This window comes from Salmo trutta, chromosome 33 (genome assembly GCF_901001165.1).
Source record: "Salmo trutta chromosome 33, fSalTru1.1, whole genome shotgun sequence".
Lineage (NCBI taxonomy): Eukaryota > Metazoa > Chordata > Actinopteri > Salmoniformes > Salmonidae > Salmo > Salmo trutta.
The window spans coordinates 24,301,732-24,319,708 of NC_042989.1; the positions used below are offsets into that span (position 1 = coordinate 24,301,732).

Below are 17,977 nucleotides of genomic sequence, written 5' to 3' on the forward strand. Positions count from 1 at the left end.
ATCAAACAACACTGTTTCACGACGCATCAGTGACATGGCAGAAGATGTTTTAAAACAATTACTGCTTCGCATACAAGCCAGTAAATTCTATGCGTTACAGCTGGATGAGTCAACAGACATGGTGGGCCTGGCACAGCTCCGGGTATATGTTCATTACGTTTATGGGGGGTAAATTAAGGAAGACATCCTCTTCTGCAAACCACTGGAAACCAGGACAACAGGAGAGGATATTTTTAAAGTACTGGACAGCTTTGTGACATCAAATGGACTTTGGTGGTCAAGATGTGTTGGTATCTGTACTGATGGCGCAAAAGCCATGACAGGGAGACATAGTGGAGTGGTAACGCGCGTGCAAGCAGTTGCTCCTGACGTCACTTGGGTAACACTGCAGCATCCACCGAGAGGCTCTTGCTGCCAAGGGAAATCCTGACAGCCTGAAAGACGTTTTGGACACAACAGTGAAAATGGCTAACTTAGTTAAAGCAAGGCCCTGAACTCTCGTGTATTTTATGCACTGTTTATCAAGGGGCAAAGTATTGACACGTTTTTTTGAATTGAGAGACGAGTTTCTCACACGACTGGCTATCTGGGTGATGTTTTTTCTCGCCTGAATGATCTGAATCTAGGATTACAGGGACTCTTCTCAAATATATTTAATGTGCGGGACAAAATTGAGGCTATGATTAAGAAGTTATTTTTTTGTGTGCAAATGAACTCAAGCTCAATGTCAAATGTCATATAGCGAAGCACCTGAGTGAGCTGGCTGCACAATTACGCAGGTACTTTCCTGAAAAGGATGACACAAACAACTTGATTCGTTATCCCTTTCATGCCCTGCCTCCAGTCCACTTACTGATATCTGAACAAGAGAGCCTCATCGAAATTGCAACAAGCGGTTCTGTGAAAATTGAATTTAATCAGAAGCCACTGCCAGATTTCTGGATAGGGCTGCGCTCAGAGTTTCTTGCCTTGGCAAATCGCGCTGTTAAGACACTGATGCCCTTTGCAACCACGTACCTATGTGAGAGTGGATTCTCGGCCCTCACTAGCATGAAAACTAAATACAGGCACAGACTGTGTATGGAAAATGATTTAAGACTGAGACTTTGTCCAATACAACCCAACATTGCATCCATGTGCATCCTTCTCCAGATCTGTGCCTTGACACAATCCTGTCTCAGAGCTCTACGGATAATTCCTTCGACCTCATGTCTTGGTTTTTCTCTGACATGCACTGTCAACTGTGGGACCTTATATACACAGGTGTGTGCCTTTCCAAATCATGTCCAATCAATTCAATTTACCGCAGGTGGACTCCAATCAAGTTGTAGAAACATCTCAAGGATGATCAATGGAAACAGGACGCACCTGAGCTCAATTTCGAGTCTAATAGCAAAAGGTATGAATTCTTATGTAAATAAGGTATCTGTTTTTTATTTGTAATAAATTATATTTAAAAAATGTACTAGTTTTTGCTTTGTCATTATGGGTGGGGTATTTTGTGTAGATTGATGAGGATTTTAAAAAATGTATAACATTTTAGAATAAGGCTGTAACGTAACAAAATTTGGAAAAAGGGAAGGGTTCTGAATACTTTCTGAATGCACTGTAGTTAGCTTCAGGATATTTTAATAAACTGGCTACTCAGCATTTTAACTGGTATATACAAACAGTGTATTTTTCTCACGTCCCATAACATTTTATAGCTAGGAACATCAGCAATAAAAATCATGGGATGTCCCACTCCGCCTCCCTCTCTCTCAGCAACTCACTTTAGGGATTGTATAAATTACCAGTCAGGTCATTTTCATCAGTGCCTTTGTAATAACGATCATCCACCTAACCTTTTAAAAAGGCCAGAATACTCCACTCCACTCCACCAAAGTGGTGGGAGATCAAAGCTTTAGACCGGGACCGGTAGCATGTCTATTGTTTTTCCTTTGGAGAGTTCTGCCCAGTCTGCTCCAGGCCTAATTTTAGTCAAATCACGGTCATATCCTCCCCTTCGCTCACACTTAACATTCTAAATTGGGTGGGCTCAAATTCAAGCCACACTTTACCAAATATGGAGCTGGCCGGCTGGCCAACAAGTGCTCCGCTGCTCTCCTCTCGTCTCTCGCCCAGTGACACAGGAGGAATTTCCTCTGGGAAGGGAAGCCACATCATGTTATGTCACGCCTACTCTGGGCTGGACAAGCATGCAGACTGGGCTGGGAGGACTGGGCTGGACAAGCATGAAGACTGGGCTGGGAGGACTGGGCTGGACAAGCATGCAGACTGGGCTGGGAGGACTGGGCTGGACAAGCATGTAGACTGGGATGGACAAGCATGCAGACTGGGCTGGGAGGACTGGGCTGGACAAGCATGCAGACTGGGCTGGGAGGACTGGGCTGGACAAGCATGCAGACTGGGCTGGGAGGACTGGGCTGGACAAGCATGCAGACTGGGCTGGGAGGACTGGGCTGGCTGAAGTTGGGCTTGGTTTGGTGGACTGGTATAGGCAGAGTTGGCTGAGGTGAGGCTGTTACTTAGAAGGGAAGGGCTGGGACAAAGGCGGACTTGGCTATGGCTGGGTGGCTGTGGTCCAAAGGATGAGAGTGTGTAGGAGTCAGACCCTACGGGAAGGAAATGCAACACACCCTGGTGTGCCTCTGAATCATGTGGACGTCATGGAGTGGAAACCAAACATCTCCCAGACAGAACCAAACGTCTCCCAGACAGACAGGCCTACAGAGGTAGTGGAGGTTAGGCTTGCAACATGAAAGGTTCATTGGAACACTGACCGAGGGGTGGAGAGGGATCAAATTTAGCTGACTGAGTTATCAATAACATGACCCATTACTCTCTCCAGGTTAAGAATAATAACACAGTATGAAATTATAACTGAAAGTCAGGGATGAAGTTGAGTGAAACATGAATCAAGAAAAGTAAAAAGCAAAGAACAAGACAGAAACAGGGGAGGGAGAAAAAGAGAGACACGTGCAGGAGACGTGAAGATGAAACCGTGTTGCTCATCTCCCTGTGACTGTCGTTTAAAGAGTTTGTACACTGAGGTCCACCGCCTTACAAAATAACAGACCCCAGACAGATGACTCCGAGACACACACTGCATTCCTCACCGACCATCCCAGTCCCACTCACTCTGTACACACCCATCATTAAAACGCTACATGTAGCCTTCAACATCAGTGGAGGCTGCGGAGGGGAGGATGGCTCATAATAAAGGCTGGAATGGCGTAGTATCAAACAGATGAAAACACTGTGTTTGATACCATTCCATTCACTCCATTCCGGCCATTATTATGAGCCACCCTCCCCTCAGCAGCCTCCACTGTTCAACATGCATCTGCTAGAGGCAACGTCAATACAAAATGTGGTGGTTCTCTGAAAAGATGGCTAAAGTCTAGACCACTTTAAAGAACCACCCTTTGGCTCAAACATTGTACTATGGGTGTTAGCCAGTTTGACATGGCAGCAAAGCCTGCACCATGGACACACAAACAAACACCAGCCTCATTGCTCATTTTAAGCATTTGGTCCAACTGGCCAGAACACCAGACAACCCACCTTTGACCTACTGTAGCGTTTCATTCTGATCCAGAGTCTGGCACACACACAAAGATGTCCCAAAACTTATGAGCTCATTCTTACAGTAACAATGCCAAGTACTGTAAGTGGTTGACTTGAGTAGCCCATCCACACGATTGTAAAAGGTGTAGAAGTATAGGTTATATGGTATAATTACCATACTATGGACCAAGTGGCTAGAACAGTTCACCCACTGACACTGAAAAGCAATACGCATGGCTTTAAATGACAGAAAAATGTATGTGGATAGAGTGAAGGAGGGAGTTGGAGGGATGGGTCTGGTTGGTCCCTTGCTACTCTATCCTCTATGTTTGGATAGCTCACTAAGGGTTATCTACACTAGGCATGGCTCACTGTCGCTCATTTTACTAGTGTGTTGCTGTGAGGATGCAAGCAGCATGTGAAACATGAGCAGAGGGGATCGGGTCGTGACAGATTGGGTTACACTGCCTGCCCCGAGGGTAGATTCCCCTCATTTCTGAGGTTGAGCACTCGAGCACCCTCTTAGTGAAGTTGATGTAACAGAGAGCTAAAAATGTCAGAGGCCATGTCTATTTGTAAACTTGTTTAAATCTGATCTATAAAGTTCTATTTCTGTCTGAATTGTTGCCTGCCCTTTCCCAACACATCCTAAACCCTTTGCTATGTTCCCCCCTCTCTTCTCCATTTTCTCACTCCCTATCCATCATTCTCCCTCATTCCTTGTTGTTCTAAGTCAATCTTGTTTCCTGTCATTGGCCTACACGAGAAATGCCTCATTAGCAGAGGGCTTGCTTGGGACCAGAAGGATTAAAATGGCAACTTCCTCCCAACAGGCACCAAGCCTTTCCTCTGAACAGGATGGCATGAGCACACAGACACACAGTATCAAAAGAAATCCCCCTAATCTTGTGTTGTGGTACATTGCTGGGTCCATTTGGCCAAGGCCCAGTCCTGACAGTTTAAATTTGAAGCCCAGATGCTGGAGGAGCAAGTCCATAGTGCAGAGAAGAGCTACCGCTCACAGTTAACAGCAGCGCTACACAACAACAGACCATTAATCTTTGTCCCCTAACTCATGATGCTGACTGCAGCAGTACAATAGTGCTTGGGGAGAATAAACTGCTATATTGATTTGACTATAAAAACTGGCTACTCTCAATTGGCTTCAAATTGTCACCCCGGGGTAGAAATGTCTTACGCTAAAAGATTCAGGTAAATATGCAAACAAGGGGCAAATTAAAGATTGACATTAAAAAAAAGTTGAGGCCAAGTTAATACTAGAATATACTTGTGAGGCCAAAAAACAGTTCAGTTTATTGATGGTTAACCCAGTGTTTAAACTGGATCTTGCATTTTTTGACAATTACTACATAATGACATGACTAAGCAGAGGCAAAGGAGGGCAAAGATTAAACAAAATATATTCTGCTTCTACCAGTGTACAAGCTATTCAAATATGTTCCTAATAATTCTCATGCAAAACTATTATTAACCTTTGATGGAAGATCTCACATTACATGGAGTCACATGTAATGTGCTATTTAACAGTAAACAAATTGACAACATCATTTCAGCATGCTTATAGGGAAGGACACTCAACAAGCACAGCACTTACACAAATGACTGATGATTGGCTGAGATAAATTGATGATAAAATGATTGTGGGGGCTGTCTTGTTAGACTTCAGTGCGGCTTTTGACATTATCGATCATAGTCTGCTGCTGGAAAAACATATGTGTTCTGGCTTTACACCCCCTGCTATATTGTGGATAATGAGTTACTTGTCTAACAGAACACAGAGGGTGTTATTTAATGGAAGCCTCTGAAATATAATCCAGTTAGAATCAGGAATTGCCCAGGGTAGCTGTTTAGGCCCCTTGCTTTTATACATTTTTACTAATGACATGCCACTGACTTTGAGTAAAGCCAGAGTGTCTATGTATGAGGATGATTCAACACTATACACGTCAGCTACTACGGAGACTGAAATGACTGCAACACTCAACAAAGAGCTGCAGTTAGTTTCAGAGTGGGTGGCAAGGAATAAGTTAGGGCTAAGTATTTCTAAAACTATAAGCATTGTATTTGGAACAAAACACTCAATAAACCCTAAACCTCAACAAAATATTGTAATAAATAATGTTGAAATTGAGCAAAATTGAGATGACTAAACTGCTTGGAGTAACCCTAGATTGTAAACTGTCATGGTCAAAACATATTGATGCAGTAGTAGCTAAGATGGGGAGAAGTCTGTCTATAATAAAGTGATGATCTGCCTTAACAACACTATCAACAAGGCAGGTCCTACAGGCCCTAGTTTTGTCGCACTTTGACTACTGTTCAGTCGTGTGGTCAGGTGCCACAAAAAAGGACTTAGGAAAATTGTAATTGGCTCAGAACAGGGCAGCACGGCTGGCCCTTGGATGCACACAGAGGGCTAATATTAATAATATGCATGTCAATCTCTCCTGGCTGAAAGTGGAATCTGTGAATGTATTGTAATGCTGTGAATGTATTGTAATGTTTTTAAAATTGTATAAACTGCCTTAATTTTGCTGGACCCCAGGAAAAGTATCTGCTGCTTTGGCAGCAGCTAATGGGGAACCATAATAAATACAAATAAACTCAGCAAAAAAGAAACGTCCTCTCACTGTCAACTGCGTTTATTTTCAGCAAACTTAACATGTGTAAATGTTTGTATGAACATAACAAGATTCAACAACTGAGACATAAACTGAACAAGTTCCACAGACATGTGACTAACAGAAATGGAATAATATGTCCCTGAACAATGGGGGGGGTCAAAACCAAAAGTAACAGTCAGTATCTGGTGTGGCCACCAGCTGCATTAAGTACTGCAGTGCATCTCCTCCTCATGGACTGCACCAGATTTGACAGTTCTTGCTGTGAGATGTTACCCCCACTCTTCCAACAAGGTACCTGCAAGTTCCCGGACATTTCTGGGGGAATGGCCCTAGCCGACACCCTCCAATCCAACAGGTCCCAGACGTGCTCAATGGGATTGAGATCCGGGCTCTTCGTTGGCCATGGCAGAACACTGATATTCCTGTCTTGCAGGAAATCACACACAGAACAAGCAGTATGGCTGATGGCATTGTCATGCTGGAGGGTCATGTCAGGATGAGCCTGCAGGAAGGGTACCACATGAGGGAGGAGGATGTCTTCCCTGTAATGCACAGCGTTGAGATTGCCTGCAATGAGAACAAGCTCAGTTCGATGATGCTGTGACACCGCCCCAGACCATGACAAACCTTCCACCTCCAAATCGATCCTGCTCCAGAGTACAGGCCTCGGTGTAACGCTCATTCCTTCGACGATAAACGAATCCGACCATCACCCCGATGAGACAAAACCGCGACTTGTCAGTGAAGAGCACTTTTTGCCAGTCCTGTCTGATCTAGCAACGGTGGGTTTGTGCCCATAGGCAACGTTGTTGCCGGTGATGTCTGGTGAGGACCTGCCTTACAACAGGCCTATAAACCCTCAGTCCTGCCTCTCTCAGCCTATTGCGGACAGTCTGAGCACTGATGGAAGGATTGTACGTTCCTGGTGTAACTCGGGCAGTTGTTGGTTGACTTGAGTAGAGAGGATAAAGAGAGAGAAAGAGAGAAAGAGATCCCATCTGTCTACTGAACCCAAGCATCCTGTACCTGTCCCACAGGTGTGATGTTCGGATGTACCAATCCTGTGCAGGTGTTGTTACGCGTGGTCTGTCACTGCGAGTACGATCAGCTGGCCTTCCTGTCTCCGTGTAGCGCTGTCTTAGGTGTCTCACAGTACAGACATTGCAATTTATTGCCCTGGCCACATCTGCAGTCCTCATGCCTCTTTGCAGCATGCCTAAGGCACGTTCACGCAGATGAGCCGGGACCCTGGGCATCTTTCTTTTGGTGTTTTTCAGAGTCAGTAGAAAGGCCTCTTTAGTGTCCTAATTTTTCATAACTGTGACCTTAATTGCCTACCATCTGTAAGCTGTTAGTGTCTTAACGACCATTCCACAGGTGCATGTTCATTAATTGTTTATGGTTCATTGAACAAGCATGGGAAACAGTGTTTAAACCCTTTACAATGAAGATCTGTGAAGTTATTTGGATTTTTACTAATTATCTTTGAAAGACAGGGTCCTGAAAAAGGGACGTTTCTTTTTTTGCTGAGTTTACAAATACAGACATATAGACACGGAGACAGTACTGGGAGAGAAGTGCAGGACATGAGCAGCTCTTCCCGTGACATCTCTCTGGTCTGAGAATGAGGGAGAAGTGTGCTGACCTTCAGGATGTTATCCTGGGAAGACATCCCTGCAGGTGTTCTTTAAAAGCGGTGAATGGTACATTATTGGGCTCTGTTGCCATGGTGTCCGTGTGACTCTCTCCAGCGGCACATAACACAGACAGGGACATAATAGATTACTTCCGATGTTTATTGTCACTGTTGTCAATATTGATAGGCGGTGGAGTTGTGCCTTTATCCCAGCATGAAATAGCCTTGCCCTTGGCAAACTTGCTGGCAGAGAGACAGCATACAAAGGTAACATACAAACTAAAGATTGAAAGCATGTCATTTCTGGTTTCATCTGTGGAGTCATCTGTATTGCTTCATGTTCCATTCAGTAACTAAGGTATATGGGTGCTGGGTGATTGAGTGGCCATTGTGCATTTGTCTGCCTATAAATGGCCGATGCCCTGAGTCTCGAGATAATATGAGTCATCAAGGAAAAGTGACCACACTTCCAGAGAGGGTAGTCAGGAGGGATGATTCAGCCTAAGGTGTGGTAGGGCTGGATGGGTACGGTAGGGGTTGGGTGGGATTTGAGCCATCAAAATGACACCAATGTAGTCTTCAAGCCTTCATTAAAATCTCAGGCTGGGTATCATTCTGCACAACCACTTGCAGTTCAACTTTCTCTTGGCCAGATATCCCAACTACAGTTTACAATCCAACTGTCTCATATGAGCAAACAGATGGCAGACATGAATAATTACCTATTTGACTGCTATGAGGAGGAATCAAGGAATTCCTGAGCCAACTGAGATCAACACCATTACTTAGAATTCACACTCCTCAACATGCCAGCTAGCACTACTGCCCCTTGTATGTGTAGGCCTACTGTAAAACAATAATTAATCTGCAGGGGATCAAGGGTTAAATTGACGTCAGGTTAATTCTGCAATTCCGCATCTATAAAACCTTGAGGCCTGAACTCACTTCTACAATCCAAACAATTTCCATAGACTCCTGGCTAAACCAACAGTAAACAGTGTGAGTAGAAAATCCGGGACACTCAAATTAGCATTTGGATTTTAGTTTACCATGTTTCGCACACCCGGACAATGGGGGAAGATCTTGTGTACACAAGTGCAGCAGAGAAAGATCACACAGCACAGTAACCGAGGGAGGAGTGGGGGAGAGTGGCTGTAGACACATGTGTGGCGTTACCAGGGATGATGTAACTGCTCCTGAATGAGAGGGGTGGCTCACTCTGAGGTAGATAGCTAGCTGTAGCTGGCTGTCACTAACACCACCCTGTCTTCTGTTCTGCAGTGAAAGCCCAGTGGCCAAAGGCAAACAGTCCAGCATTATCAATACAAAACACTCATCCTCCCTCAACAAAGGCCTCTCTCCTGGACGCTGAAGATCACCTCTGTCAGTAGATGAGAACAAAGGAGGATAAAGAGAGAGATCCCATTTGTCTACTGAACCCAAGCACCGAACAGAACTGGGCAAAGAGTTTTTGACCAATCTGTGATAAACAATTAGGTCTAGATTTGTCTCCGTCTCCTTTCTCACACAGGCCGATGAAGAAGGCAGACTGCTAGGTCCTGTGTGTCCACCATAACTGCAGTCATATTGCAAAAAGTTAATGAGCCATCTGACAGATCGTGAGTCTGTCTATTGCCCTTCATCCCTTTCATGCAGAAAAGAGCCACGTGTATCAAGATCTCACTGTCAGCAGCATCATAACCAGTGATGATCATAATCACTAGTGAAACACTGCTTGGAGGGGGGCAGTGAGTTTACATCACCATTAAAGCTTGTTTGCAGGCAAAAGGCCTCTGACGTTTTTTCCCTAATTGAATTCAGGCACCCCAAACACTCTCACCCCTCCATTCCCCCGGGGTCACACCCCCTCGCCCTGTTTTCCCTCTCCCGCTCCTATCCCGCTCTGCCAAGCAACTGGCAGAAGAAAATTAAAAACATTTACAGATCACAAACAGGAGGATGGGAGTCTATAAAACATTTCAGTCCTATTCTAAGTCAGATATCAGTCTGATGTCCCAAACTTTCTAGTCTAGTTCGTATACCTTTTTTTTTTTTTTTGTAACTTTAGATTTATCGAAATGCAAGTTCAAAGAGCTTCCTCACATACACTACAACAAGCTGTACTACTTCATCGCTAATGCATGCCAACTATGAAGGGGGAGGTATCCTCATTCTGGCAGACTTGGTGAGGGAGAATATTGTGGGAGCCAAATGCTTCTTTCCATTTTCTGTGTAAATTTGAGCAGTTACTCTCCGACTTCTTATAAACTTGAGGAGGGGAAAGCCTGTTTTGTTGCATTTATTTGCACCACACCACTATCATTATCAGCCTAAGCAGGACCTAATAATAAACATAAGACAGTAATTGTAAAGATATTCATTAATTCTCTCTCCAATTGACAAATATCACAAGTTTCATCCCCCTTTCAAGTGTGCCTCGACATGACAAAAAAAACAACTAACCTCCCAGATATCCCACGACCGGAATCCTGTATTTAAGTCTAGGGCAGCAATTATTTTGACCATAATGCGACCAAACGGTGCTACAATGTATGCTTTATCGATTGATTGGATGCGACAATGTTCCGCTGATTTAAGGGCTATTGCTTAACTTTCAATTACCTTTACAATTCACGCTTATTCATTAAAAAATATGTGTACCAAATCGAGACACACTTGAAAGGGGAGATGCTTTTTTCTTCCTCTCCCTCTTATGATGGGAGAAGAGGGCCGTGGTATCCGCCCTGCACGTCTGACATAAAACCACATGGCCACACTTTGGAAAGTTTCTAAAAAATGAACCTACTGAAATTGTGACAAATCTTAAAACGCTTGGGCAAACTGATCACCATGTTATTTGCAAGACTCGTTGACTTGTGTCGACCTATGCACAGTAAACTACGCTTGTCCAGGCAACCGTTTTTACAAGCAAATGGCAGCAATTTAACTCAAACCAAATGGTACATAAAATAAGGACAGCCCACTTTTGTAACTGTCCTACGCACTCCAAGAAATAAAAGTATATATGTTTCTACTGATAACTCCACAAACTACTAAATATATTTGTCAATTTAGGCTTAATAATAATTATGCTAACTTATTATTCAGAAGAATATTGATCAATAACAAACTAAACTTTTCCCAATGCCGAAAGCGACGGCCGAAAGAGAGCCTGCTACTGGACAATCTATTCAGGGACTTACCTTCACAAAGAGCTCGATAACGGGTTCGTTATCCGCCTTGATTCCATTATGGGGTACAGACAGAGACATTGTGAACTAAACTTAAAAATGTTCCAAATGAAATATATATTATTTTCCAACAAACTTGTATCTTCAGCCTACTCGCTCTTCTTCGCCACCCCCTTTCCGCGCAGTATTCGGATAACAGCTTTTCCAAGGCTAGTGACCAGCTGGACACTCGCTGCAATTCTCACACAATAGTGCTGAGGTGCTGGGAGGAGAAAGTCGACCACAAATATAGCAATGTGCAGCCAGTCTACAAAACTGAACGCTTTCTTCGGTGTTAAAGAACAGCTATAAAACGACCGTTGATCCCTCTGACTCTTCAGTCTTTTTGATCGCTTGAGTGCTGGAGTAGGATGAAGAGAGGACGGGAGCGAAGAATATTTAAAGGCGTAATGTCCTCTGCAGAGCAAACAATAAAAATGTGGGCAGGGTTTCAGAGAGGAGTCTTGATGGAGGAAGGATGCCTGCTGCGTTCTCTGTGCGGCATGCGCCTTTGGGCAAAGTGCAGAGCCGCGGGAAGTAGGGGTGCTGTAGGTGCTTGTGTAACAGTGTAGGTTCCGTCCCTCTCTCTTCGCCCCAACCCGGGCTCGAACCAGGGACCCTTGCACACATCAACAACTGACACCCCACGAAGCAACGTTACCCATCGCGCCACAAAAGCCGCGGTCCTTGCAACGCAAGGGGAAACCCTACTTCAAGTCTCAGAGAGAGTGAAGTCACCGATTGAAACGCTATTAGCGCGCACCACCGCTAACTAACTAGCCATTTCACATCGGTTACACTTGCAATAAACCAACATTTTTTTTTTATCACAAAAGTAGTGCACTGGGCCGTTACTAGTATTAGCAGACCAATCTATACATCTGTAGCCAAGCAAATTTTTTCAGCATTTCTGCTTTGGCAAAAAAGGTAGTTGTAAAATTAATAAGCAATAAGGCACAAGGGGGTGAGGAATATGGCCAATATACCACAGCTGAGGGCTGTTCTTATGGATGACGCAATGCAGAGTGACTGGATACAGCCCTTAGCCGTGGTATATTGGCCTTATACCAAAAAAAACCTGAGGTGCCTTATTGCTATTCTAAACTGGTTACCAACATAATTAGAGCAGTAAAAATAAATGTTTTGTCATACCCGTGATATACGATCTGATATACCCCCGCTGTCAGCCAATCAGCATTCAGGGCTCGAACCACCCAGTTTATTACAGACCGTATATCACGGGTATGACAAAACATTTATTTTTACTGCTCTAATTACGTTGGAAACCTGTTTATAGTAGCAATAAGGCACCTCGGGGATACCACGGCTAAGGGCTGTGTCCAGGCACTCTGTGTTGCGTCACACATATGAACAGTCTTTAGCCGTGGTATATTGGCCATATACCACACCTCCTCGGGCGTTATTGTTTAAATATACCACTGCTGTCAGCCAATCAGCATTTAGGGCTCAAACCACCCAGTTTATAAGTAAGAACAGTATCTTGCAAGATTCAATAGTTGGAATTGTAAGAGTTGTTGCCCTTTGCCTTTCTCCGTGATTATCATTCGAATGGAATAACATGGAAATGACATGGAAAACAACCACTTTTTGTGAAGTATTAATTTACCATTCTTAAAACCTGTTGAGGATCTTATCCCGATCTTATCCCGGTATTGGGATTCATTGTCATGTGACCATGGCGGGGAATTCAAAACTGCAAGAGTAATCATTTCAAAAAAATCAAATAATCAACTATTTTCCTCCATTTGAAAGATATATCTCCTAAATCTAACCACGCTGTCCGATTTTCAGAGGCATTACGGAGAATGCATAAAGTTAGGTTATGTGAGGAGAGTACATTGACAATAGCTGCGTGTAATGTTTAGCCAATTCAAAGAAGGGCATCAACAGACAGAAAACTAGCTAGAATTATGCACTTACCTTTGACAATCTGCATCAGATGACACTCATAGGACATTATGTTATACAATACATGCATTTTTAGTTCCATCAAGTTCATATTTATATCCAAAAACAGCATTTACAGTCGCGGTGAAATTCAGAATTTTTTTCGGCTCGAATGCACCCAGTGAATCCAGCATTACAAATCACGGAATTACTATTCGAAAACATTGGTAAATTATAATATTGTCATTCAAAGAATAATATATTATCATCTCGTAATTGCTACCGAATGGCCAGATCTCAAAATAACTTTACTGGGAAATCACATTTTGCATAAACTGGGTCCTATGCTAACAACAATAAGCTATATGCTAAGCTAAGCTATACCGTTAGCATTAGCATCATCTAATATCGATAATAACATTCTAAATATCCCCTTACCTTTGATTATCTCCATCAGAAGGCGCTGCCAGAGATCCCAGGTCCAGAACAAATGTGGTTTCTTTTGACAAAGTTCATAATTTATGTCCAAATAGTTAGCGTTCAGTAGGCTCCCACAAAATGAGGTGGGCAGTGTAAAGTCACGTCAAAAAGCTAAAGAAAACCTAGTAAATAATCTATTTACGTTTGTTTAAACATGTCAAACGTTGTTCATCATTAATCTTTTGGTCCATTTTTAACGTGAAACATCAGTAAACATCAGTAATATTTTCACACAACCTATCAAGTGTCTAGAATAAACGATAATGACAAAGGCACTCTTCTCAGATTCATGCGCAGGCGCAAAAAATGAAGTGATGACGTGTCAACTTGTAAGCTTTCTTATTCGGTCTGTATTCATCACAGATGCTTCCAACAACTTTCTAAAGATCGTTGACATCTAGTGGAAGCAGTAGGAGTTGCGAACTGAATCCTTTCTCACTGTGGTATCTTTAAAACAATGACACTAAATAGTACAGTCACAAAATTCTCATTTTTTTTAATCTATTTTTCACAGGTTTTTGCCTGCAATATGAGTTTTGTTATACTTACAGACACCATTCAAACTGTTTTAGAAAATTCAGAGTGTTTTCTATCCGAATGTGTTAATAATATGCATATCCTAGCTTCTGAGTTGGTGTAGGAGGCAGTTAAAAATTGCCACATATTTTTTTCAAAATTCTCAATACTGCCCCCGTGGCCCGTAGAGGTTAAAAAACACTTAATGTAAATTACTGCGTTGTACATAGGCTGGTCATCTAGGTTTGTACCTGTAGACTTTCCATCACCATGAAGAAAAACAATGAACAGTACAGTAATTGAGTACATTGAGACATCAAGTGGTTTGTGATGATGCGGCTCAGTTGGTAGAGCATGGTGTTTGCAATGCTAGGGTTGTGGGTTTGATTCCCATGTGGGACCAGTACGAAAAGGTATGCACTCACTACTGTAAGTTGCTCTGGATAAGAGCGTCTACTAAAATGGAAAAGGAATGAATAGACCATTTCAGTTTTCACATAGAAATAAGTTGCATTTGCAAAGTATTTAAAAAATATATTTTTATATTCCACAAGTTTTATCAGATTAACTGTTTTGTACAGATAATTATCAGACTCAAGTGACAAATGCTGGTAAACACACAAATGCATTTAATTACATTTTTTTTCTCACAAAAGTAGTGCACTGGGCCTTTACTAGTCCTTTATTAGCAGACCTATATAGAAATCTGCATCCCCCAGCACCCCCAACCCAAAACTGCTTCCTGCGGCTATGCTTGCATCACTTGTATTGCATGGGCTTGCAGAACAAAACAAAACAAAATTATAGCCTACATAAAATGTTATTGCAATTACAATGTGCTGTCCATGATTCCCAAAAATGTTGATACAAAACATGTAAAGAAATCGTGATTTGCTTTTAGCCAAACCACTAACAAACTTTTTTAAATAATATGGCTATGGAATAGACAATCAAATAAATAACATATACTGAAAAAAAATATAAATGCAAGATGTAAAGTGTTGGTCCCGTGTTTTATGAGCTGAAATAAAAGATTCCAAGAATTTCTTCATACGCACAAAAAGCTTATCTCTCAAAATGTTGTGCACAAATTTGTTTTCATCCCTGTTAGTGAGCATTTCTCCTTCGCCAAGATAATCCATCCACCTGACAGGTGTGGCATATCAAGAAGCTGGTTAAACATCATGATCATTACACAGATGCACCTTGTGCTGGGGACAATAAAATCAACACAGAGACATGGATTGACACGTGTATGCACACACACACACACACACACACACAGATGTCCGTCCGTTGGAGAGGATGACTCATGCCGAAGTCACAGAATGTCCAGGGACGCCCACCGGCGTAATATGAGACCTCAGTCAGCCCCCTCCTCCCTCCCCCGTCTACAGGAGACACACATACTGCCATGTCACCAGTGGAGGGGTCAAAATCATGATATCACTTCCCACCTGACACAATCTGATGGTAGAGCTACTGGTGTAAAAACCATCTTGAGCCATGTCAAGTCTGATGGTACAGTAGGTCTCAACTATACTGAACAAAAATATAAATGCAACATGTAAAGTGTTGGTCCCATGTTTCATGAGCTGAAATTAAAGATGCCAGGATTTTTCTATTCGCACAAAAAGCTTATTTATCTCAAATTTGGTTGCATCCCTCTTAGTGAGCATTTCTCCTTTGCCAAGATAACCCATACACCTGACAGTTGTGGCATATCAAGAAGCTGATTAAACATGATCATTATACAGATGTACCTTTTGATGGGGACAATACAAGGCCTCTCTAAAATGTGCAGTTTTGTCACACAACACAATGCCACAGATGTCTCAAGTTTTGAGGGAGCGTGCAATTGGCATGCTGACTGCAGAAATGTCCACCAGAGCTGTTTCCAGAGAATTTAATGTTAATTTCTCTACCAAAAGCAGCCTCAAACTTTGTTTTAGAGAATTCGGTAGTACGTCCAACCGGCCTCACAACCGCAGACCACGTAGTGTGGCATCGTGTGGGCGAGCGGTTTGCTGATGTCAACATCGTGAACAGAGTGCCCCATGGTGGCGGAGGGGTTATGGTAATGGCAGGTATAAGCTACGGACAACGAACACAATTGCATTTTATCGATGGCAATTTGAATGCACAAAGATACCGTGACGAGATCCTGAGGCCCAATGTCGTACCATTCATCTGCCGCCATCGCCATTATCATGTTTCAGCATTGTAATGCATGGCCCCATGTCGAAAGGATCTGTACACAATTCCTGGAAGCTGAAAATGTCCCAGTGGCCTGCATACTCACCAGTGTCACCCATTGAGCATGTTTGGGATGCTCTGGATTGACGTGTTCAACAGCGTCTTCCAGTTCCTGCCAATATCCAGCAACTTCGCACAGCCATTGAAGAGGAGTAGGACAACATTCCACAGGCCACAATCAACAGCCTGATCAACTCAACGTGAAGGAGATGTGTCATGCTTCATGAGGCAAATGGTGGTTACACCAGATACTGACTGTTTTTTTGTGTGTTTTTTGGGGTATCTGTATTCCCAGTCATGTGAAATCCATAGATTAGGGCCTAATTCATTTATTTCAATTGACTGATTTACTTTTATGAACTGTAACTCAGAAAAATCTTTGAAATTGTTGCATGTTGCGTTTATATTTTTGTTCAGTATATTTATCTCATAGTCTGTATAGTGCCTCCAAAACAGTATGACTAGTTTGGTTAAGATAGCCTATGGAAAATTGACAGAGATACCCAAGCATATTCAAATTGTTTATATTCACATTTTATCATACAGAAATCTCAACGAGACTGTGGAGCTGGCTCAACTCCCCCTTTGACACCTTGTTTTGACTGGCATCTGCATATTGCCGTGGCAACGACGCTGATGTAGCAACTTGTTCAGCAGACACACAGCCTGCTTTGGCCCGCCTCTGGAGCTGGTGTTACAACAACATTATTAACCATAAAGACAACAGGTTGTTGTTTAGTTACTTTAAAACCTTCACAAGACGCATCTTGTACATTAAATATCAAAAACTTCAGGATGGACTATTTTCAGTCCATTTTTTAAATTCTTATGACAGATGTTGTCATTAGTGATAGCTGGCAGATGAGATAAAAGGGCACTACAAAGTAATCAGTGTATCACAGCAAATATCTTTTAATTTTGTTTTAGCCAAACTATTAACTGGCTTTTTAAAATGATATGGCTATGGAATAGACAATCAAACAAATAACATATCTATCTCATGGTCTGTAGAGTGCCTTCAAAATAGTATGCTAGTTTGGATGGGATAGCCCACAGAAAATAGATAAAGAGATACGCAAGCATATTCAAATCGTTCATGAAAAGCAGGGATCATAAAGCAATCTCACCGACTGTGGAGCCAGCTCAACTCCCCATCCAGACCTTGTTTTGACTCGCCTCTGCATGTTGCCCATGGCAACGATGCTGATGTAGCACCTTGCTCAATGTGCACACACTGCTGGTGTCGGCCCGCCTCTGGAGCAGGTGTTACAACAAAAGCATTAACCGTAAAGACAATAGGTTGTTCTTTAGTAAATGTAAAACCTTTACAAGACGGATTGCCCTGTTGCTGTGTGAGTGGGACGCCTCTGGCCGGGTGGAGAGGTGCCGAAGTGCCCCTGACGACTAATGGACCAGTAGCTTTGAGGTTAGCACATTGGGACAACATTGGGTCGCTGGTTCGAAACCAGGAGCTGTGCCCTTCAGCAAGGCACTTAACCTCAATGGTGAACAATGGTGAACCCACTCCCTGTACGTGTCTAACGGGGAGTTGGGATATGCAAGAAATAAGCACCCCCCAAATTACTACATACTACCTTCTTGTTGTCTGTGCCCAATAATGTTTGTACCATGTTGTGCTGCTGCCATGTTGTGTTTCCGCCATGTTGTTTTCATGTGGCGTTGTTACCATGCTGTGTTGTCATGTGTTGCTGTCGTGCTATGTTGTCTTAGGACTC

At 42.9% G+C, this 17,977-nt stretch overlaps 1 protein-coding gene across 1 annotated transcript in view; it reads right to left on the minus strand.

Moving 5' to 3' along the window:
• Window positions 1-11,546, minus strand: part of LOC115172713 (chloride intracellular channel protein 4) — a 29,592-nt gene extending 18,046 nt beyond the window's left edge. The window contains exon 1 of the mRNA XM_029730408.1: window positions 11,055-11,546. Within this exon, the coding sequence (XP_029586268.1) occupies window positions 11,055-11,123 (69 nt within the window). The 5' untranslated portion in view covers window positions 11,124-11,546. The remainder of the gene's footprint in view (window positions 1-11,054) is intronic.
• Between the last annotated feature and the right edge of the window lie 6,431 nt (window positions 11,547-17,977).